Genomic DNA, 8031 nt, shown 5'->3' on the forward strand with positions numbered 1-8031 from the left:
GGGTGTATTAGTATAGAAGAGGAGAATTTGTTCTTAGAAAATAAATTCATTCTAGTCAACTTAACATGTGTTGGTATCCTTGTTTAAAGTGGAATGTAGTATTTCTTGAATAGACTTCTGACCCAATCGACAATATGCTTTGAGTTTCTGTTGTGTATATTTTGATCAGACACAGTCCTAGGATATATTAATGTATTTAAATATTGTTATAAATTCTTATTTTAATAATGTAAACAGCTTGGGTTAAGATATACAAGACACCTGCTTTAGAGCACAGAAGCATAGCAAAGAACAAACACAAAGTTGACCATTTCTGCACCACTGCCAGATTTTCAAAGGCAAAGCTATGCAAATATTTATTCTCAATAAAAACCTCAACACTCAGAGCTTTTAGATAATGGAACGCTATTTGAAGTGGATGAGGCAGAACATTGTTAATGTGATTAACTGCTAGCTCACAGTTTAAATATAGTCAGACATTATAATCTATTTATGTGTTTAGAAAGCTATTTGCTTAAAAAAGTAAAGAGGCGGCATTTGCTATACTTCCAAGGCAGGGATGTATTCGTCTCAACAAATCAGTGTCAGAGCATAAGCTCTGTTTGGCTGGCTAGAATATTTTCACTTAATTGTTATTATTATTTAAACAACCTGTGAGTGTACATTCACGATGAAAGCTGACTTTTCCTAAGAGAGGCAGCTCTTTCAGGTTAGCCCTTCACACTGAGCCAGGTGGTCTCAGATATCTTTGTATTTCAATCCCCACAATGTGCTTTCCTCTGTCCCTTCTCCTCAATTCAGACACAACATCAAATTAACATTTATTGACCTAAAACTCCTTGAAAAGTGTTATTTACTTTTTGGGTCTCTGCAGTGTGGTGTACCTCATGCCCCTAGTTTATGTTACAAAAAATGAGATTTAAAAATACATTTAGTACACTAATAGTCTGTGGAAATCTAGTGAGGCAACATTCTCACCTTAAATACTATACAATATTTAACTCAATATTTCACTCTTTCTTTTGCAATCTTGGGCTTATTTTTTTATTTTTAAATAATGCTTTATTAAAGAAGCAGTAAAGAAAATTTAAAACAAAATACAAGAAAGAAAAAATAAAGCCTTGTGATTCTGCCACCCAGGAGATAACTCCTGCTATTATTGGGCTTATTGTTTAAATTTGATTCCTTTCAACCCCTATTTTCTCTGTGTCCCTTGACCGAATAACTCTAGAGAGTCTCCTAGAATAAGACAGAGATACCTATAAAAGGGTTTTCCATTTGTTTTTGTTTTTGTCTTTGTTTTTGTTTTTCTATCCATAATATCACTCACAGGGAAAAATCAATAGAGCTTCATACTCAAATAAATATTAACTTATTTCAATTGTTTAGGGATTTCATTTACATGCCAGCTACTCAAGTCATCTAATTTTCAATAAAATCTAGAAAATGTGCAGTTGTATTCAGTCAGCATATTGAAAAATATATTTCATAATATTTCATTATCTAAAATGGATTTTGGAAAGTTAACATGAGAAGGGAAGAGAGAAAGAGAAAGGGCATGAGTGACTGCAGAAACTGGAGACAGAATTAGGTGTGTGGAATGAGTATTAGGCAGATTAATGGCTGCATGTCATTATCCTGCACCCTTGGATGCCATTTTCAAAGTGTCATCACCTGTCCTTTTGCCTTTGAAGTACCAGATCGCTTATTAACCTCTGGTCTCAATCTTGAGCTGCTCTTTAGTCTTGAACTTTTCCACTGCTCTTCTGAACAGGGTAGTGATAACGAGATAAGCATCTGGGGAGCGCTATTGAGACTAGAGCAGCTGGATGTTTAGAATGATTTTGGACATGGCAGGGTGGTGGGTAGAAGATATTTTGGCAGGGGTAGAGAGGGACATAAAGACCCATGCTAAGGCATACCCTAAAGGGATATTTACTGTAATTCCCTTTTCCAGTATAATTCTTTGCAATCAATATAAACAAAATTATGTATCTCTTTGCTTACATTGGGTTCCCAGACACTGAATCTGAGACAGTTTTATGCAGGAGATTTCTTCAGCTGCCCTTGGGACATAAAGAAGTGATGAGGTGGGCACTGGACTAAAAGAGAAGACTTGGTCCTACCTATTGGAATAAGAGTCCTAGAGCTGGGCCGGCCCTCAGATTTGTCCCAAATTGATCTGTGAACTTGCAGCATCTGATTTTGTCCAGCAACCAGAGTATTGGTGCTGTAGTTCCAGAGGGGAAAATGGGGCCAAGCATCATAGCATGTTACCACTCTTTTCATTACACTTAAATTTCCCAGCAAGCTCAGGAAAGTAGTACACTACCTTGGAGCATTTTTCCTCTTGCTTTCCATGATTGTTGTTTTGTTTTTTAAGCTTGTAAAGAAAGGGGACAGGAAGAGATAGAGAAAAAAAATCAGCAAGTCATAAAAAAAATATGATATAGAATGGAAGACAGATGAGAGAATGCAGAACCAGTGAGGCTCTGTTGATTTGTGGGCGTGTATTTATAGCCACCCTGTCTTCTGGCTCTGGATTCATAGCCTGACTTTGTTGTAGTTTGAGGACAAGTAGGGAAATGTGTGTTGTTCTTTTTAAAGATGGATACATGGTATGTTTATAAAAGAATCAAAGTCCTGTAGAGCAGACATTCTCAAAAGCAGGGATCAACATAAACAGACAAAAGGTTCATTATCCACAGTTACACAAAGGGGCACAAGCTTGTATGTCACCCTACCTCCCCATTAGCTTTCCTGGTGAAGCAAGGTAGATGAAGTGCCCAGAGAGGACCTCAGGCAAAAAAATATATACGTTGTCCCTAGAGAATTTACCAGCCCCTTGAATGGCAGGCAGCAGGGTGGTAGGTCATCAGGATTTAATTACCATCTCAGGTGCTAGGAATGCAGCTGAGCCTTGGTTAATTTTATGCAGCTGATATGTAAATAACATGTAAATTACTTCTTAAATGGTTACCTGCTGTCTTCTTGCACACCTTCATTGCTTGGGAACTCACTTCTTAAGAAATGAATTAATCCATTTCAATGTAGTTGAATTCCCAATTTTTCATTCCTTTCTTTATGCTCAACATAAAGGAGCCCCATCTGTGTGATTTGGGCGTGTGTGCTTTGTCTTCTTGCCATTTTCAATTTGCCTAGCACTCCTTGCCAAGTGATGCTTAATCCTCTGTCAGCTTCCCCAGATAATCACATTTGGGGCTATCGATTCATTTTTTTGTAAGTACATATTGAGCCCCTACTGAATGAGAGCTCTTGTTCAGGGTGTGATTGATAAGCAGAGTACGAAACCGACCAGAATCCCTGTGCAGATGGAATTCACCTTCTTGTGGGGCAAGATAGACAGTAAAGAAAGTAAACCAGAAAGAAAGGCAATAAGCTGGGTGGTGACAAACGCTCTGGAAGAAACTGAAACAAGAGCAGAAAAAGTAAGAAGTGCAGGTATGAGTGCAGAAAAGTTTTACAATATGAAATAGGAGGGTCAGGGAGCTCTCTTAAGAAGGACATGTTTTAGTCAAGATCTGAAAGTGGTGACTATATGAACTAATTGCTTAAATCAAGAATAGTTAATTAATCATTTGCACATGTTTAGCTAAGTCTTCCCCTCCTCCAATGAAATTCCATATGTTCTTACAATCTTTATTTTAATACATGGTTTCTGAGTTTTCACTGTTTTAAATTTAATAATTTTGATACCTAGAGATATATCCTTGCCATTTTTTCTACTTTGAAAAAACTTTATACTTTAAAGAAATTGTTCCATTTGTCTATGACTGTGCAACAAACGACCTGCAAACTAAAAGGCTAAAGCAACAACAATGTTATTTTATATCACAATGTCGTGAGTCATGAATTTGGGCAGAGCTCAGGAGGGTGATTCTTCTGCTCCAGAGTTGGTGTTGACTGAAGTATTCACCTCCTATGAGTCCAGTCTAGTCTGGAGAGCTTCAGACGATTTCATTCTTGTCTGCCCTGGTGCAGACAACTACACAGAGCTGGGACTGGAGACTGAGTGCTTACAGATGGCCTCTCCAGTATCCCCAGTCTCAGGGTAGTCATACCCTTCCATGGCAGCTCTGGGGCCCAGAGAGGGTGTCTCAGGAGTTAAGAAGTGGAATATGTTAGTTTCTTAAGACCCGAGTGCAGAAGCTAATACAGAGTCACTTCAAGCATGCTCTGTGGGGTCAAAGCAGTCCCCAAGCTGGCCCAGATTTAGAGGAGTGGGACAGTGCCCCACAAAGATTGTGTGGCCGTCTGTATTAGTTTCCTAGGGCTGCCATAACAAACTACCACAGACGAACTGGCTTGAACAACAGAAATGTACTTTCTCACAGTTTAGAAGCCAGAAGTTGGACATCAGGTTATCAGCAATGTCACACTTGCTCCAAAGTCCAAAAGAAGAAATCCTTCTTAACTTCTTCCAGCTTCAGATGGACCCTGGAAATGTAAATGTAACTCCAGTCTCTGCCTACATCTTTACTTGGCCTTCTTTTATGTGTCACTGTGTGTCCTTCTCTTTCTCTTATAAAGGTAGTCTCATTGGATTTAGAGACCACCCTAATCTAGTGTGACCTCATTTTGACCCTTGCCTTAATTACATCTGCAAAGACCCTATTTCTAAATAAGGGCATGTGGTGAGGTTCCAGATGGACAGAAACTTTGAGAGAGACATTATTCAACTCACTACATCATCTGTATTCTTCCTCAAGGATAAAGGTGGAATGGTTGAGATATAAGAGGTAAATGATGCAAAATTCAGAAAATTATGTCTAAAGCACTGGGATATATAATTGCACAAGTTTTCTAATTGAAAATCTACTTACATACTATACAGGAAGCCATGATTCTCACCAGAAATCTCCTTTTTTTTTTTTTAATAGTGACATGAAAAAGGTTGGTGTCACTGTGGTTGGGCCACAGAAGAAGATCATCAGTAGTATTAAAGCTTTAGAAACCCAATCAAAGAATAGTCCAGTCCCAGTGTAAAGTACTATTTCTGGAAGGAAGTGGTGGCTCTGGAAGATGTAGCATCACTCTGCAGACAGATGATGACGCTGGAAGTATTGGTGGAAGTTCCAAGCCCAATAAGACACTCAGATAAGAGTACAAATGCCTTAAAATGGAATTGAAAACCTCTTGATTTCCCCTGTCATTTAGTGGATGAGTGGGTGGGTGTATTTTGTTTTGTAATTGCTTTTTTATATTAGTTGTTGGATTAAATCAAAATTCTTCAGCGTGAACTGATGAAGAACTAGCATAGAGCCATTGATCATAAACTGACTGTCATAAAAGCAAAACAAGTGAAATAAGGTAATGAACATGGTGGCTCCGTTTACTAAGAGCCACAAAAGAAAAGACTTGTGATATTTTTATACACAGAAGAAATCTGTAACTGGTATTTTGTTTCCTTAAAAGCAAACAGAATAGAGGAATTCATACCTCAAACTATCTGGCCATATTTACTACATTTTCATTGTATTATTCTCTTTTATTTGTTAAAAAGCATATAGAAATGAAGTTTGTAGTTGTTTTAAGTACTACACATTTTTAATTGTTAGCTTCCTTAAGTATTACCATGTAAAAAAGTGTTTTAATTTTGATGAAAAGTATGTATTTATTTTCTTTCAAATTGTTTTTATTTTTTTCTATTTATGCCTTGATTTAATTTAGATTTGTGACAGCCAAGTGCCAAATGCTCTCTCAAATTGTCAGCAGTAGGAGATGTGATAAACTAAACGTAGAAAATGATGGGTTTCTTTCCAGATTTTTGGAACCATCCACTTATATATATCTATATCTATATATGAAAAGAAAGAAGCCAAACCCTTCCCTTGTTCATACACTAACCAAACCTCTCAAAGTCTGAATTATCGCATTCATTTTTGTCTCTCCATTTATTGTTAACTGTATGCTCCTAATTTAGTGTAATGTACTGGCTTGTGTGTAGTGGATTCTCAATGACATACCAGCCCTGCTCTCGTGCTTAGGAGACCATCAATTCCCTCCATTAGTAAAAGAGCCACATTAGAGCCCCTGAATAGAGAATAGCTACACTGGAAAGAATTGGGATCCTATTTAGATTGCTGCATTAATTGGCAACAGAGCCTATAAGCTGATGCTTGAGTCAAAAAATCACTTGCTGACTGGCTTTGAAATGCCATTTAATATCTTTGCTTAAACTTTTTGAGCTGTTTATAAGGAATGATGGTAACTAAACTACTCATCTGTATCACAGGGTTTTGTTAAATTAATTAGACATTGTCATCATCAATAACAAGTATTATTATCTTATCTCAAGCGTCTCACTGAAATGCACCTATTGTAATTTTGGTGTATATCTTAGAAGCATTGAACTTCTTGACATTGATTGAACATATCATTTTCAAAATAGCTGGTTATCCAGCAAGACTCAAAGTCTGGAGAGATCTCTCATCGCAGGAACTTTGACTATTCCATAAAAGTCAAATATGAGCATACTTGCTAACATTTAAAATATGTAGATGGTGGAGATCTAGCCATAATATATTGTGAAGCAACATTTTAGCTCTATCTATATTCTTTCTAATGCTGATATGATCATGTTACTGGAATAAGAAATGCATATGTCACAAAAATAGAATGGATAAAATGCTGCTGCAACCTTTATTTTCTTATGCAATATGCAACACTTATACAGCTTACAATCACAGATCAAAATTCACAAGTGCTAATTTGTTGTAAATTTAGGGTAATAAGGCTTAGGTTGTTTTCCTTCATACATGAAACTATTTCTTAAATTTCTTCAATGTCCCTTATAGTCAAATCATCCTACTAGAAATCCTTTATTGGGTATATAAGAGCATGAACTTTTTAAAAAGATACATGAGATTATGAAATTAATTACAAATTTCATTTAAGCCTGATATGAAGCAGCTAAAAATCATTTTGTAAATCAACATTTTGTGTTGTGGAATGTTGGATTGAGATCTGAATCTGGCTTCAATCTCATTTTTTTTTTTTCCAGACTAGCATTTACTTTCTTAGGTACTATTCTCTGCATATTCAACAAAATCTGTGCATTTCATGAACTATTGAAGTTGAGGATTGTTGAATCTATTTCATTTATTTTGGCTGTGGTTTCCATTGAAAAGTAGAGGTTGTATACGCAGTATATTGCTCTTCACTTTTTCACTATTTTTCTATCTGACCTCTTATAGACTTACTTTACACAATCCTTACCCTGTACATATGTAAACATAACAGTGTACGATTCCTAACTGTGGAGTAGAGGTACTAGAATGCTCATGGCCATCTCTTTGTACAGGAACTGCATTGAATTGCAATCAACATGAAACCATACAATGTTATGTACCATATTATCTGTTTTGTATCTTAAATTTGATTTACATATATTATTTATTTCTGGAAACTTGCCCAGTTTTTGCTGTACTAAGTATCAAATAAGCCATGTATAAATGTGATATGATTGGCAATATGTATGTGCTTTAAATTTGTATTTTCAAAACAGTACTCATTTAGTTTATGTTGTACAATGTAGATGGCCTCTTACTAATGTAAAATGATTTGTAGTGGAAACATTTATATTTTTATAATAAACATAATGAAAATATTTTTTACAGATTGGAATACAGAAGTGGTCTTTGAACCTTTTTTAAAATTTATAAAAAATATGTGCTTTTTTAAATAGCAAAATAATGAAATTTATGTAAGTCAAGAAGAATGTGCTTCTGTTTCTTTTTTCTCCGTTAGTGAGGAAGGATTCATGTTATGTTAACCACATTTTTGTCTAAATCTCATTATCAATAAGCTAGAAAAATAAACAGTAAATATCATCTTTATGGTTAAAGAACACAACTGTATTAGGTAGTTCTCTTGATTCTAAGCGACAAGAAACAGATGGCTTAAAGAAAATAAAATTTTCAGCCCATGTGACAAGAAAGGCTGGAGATAATCTTCCTAGCTGAGAAAGCAGGCACACATGGTTCTTTTCCTTCTTAACTGACCCTATTT

At 35.9% G+C, this 8031-nt stretch overlaps 1 protein-coding gene across 2 annotated transcripts in view; it reads left to right on the forward strand.

Moving 5' to 3' along the window:
• The window catches only part of EPHA3 (EPH receptor A3), a 329660-nt gene extending 322021 nt beyond the window's left edge, over positions 1-7639 (forward strand). For both annotated transcript variants that reach the window (XM_010966442.3, XM_010966443.3), the window contains exon 17: positions 4902-7639. In XM_010966442.3, the coding sequence (XP_010964744.1) occupies positions 4902-5007 (106 nt within the window). In that variant the 3' untranslated portion in view covers positions 5008-7639. The remainder of the gene's footprint in view (positions 1-4901) is intronic.
• The last annotated feature ends 392 nt before the right edge of the window (positions 7640-8031 follow it).

This window comes from Camelus bactrianus, chromosome 1, assembly GCF_048773025.1.
Source record: "Camelus bactrianus isolate YW-2024 breed Bactrian camel chromosome 1, ASM4877302v1, whole genome shotgun sequence".
NCBI lineage: Eukaryota > Metazoa > Chordata > Mammalia > Artiodactyla > Camelidae > Camelus > Camelus bactrianus.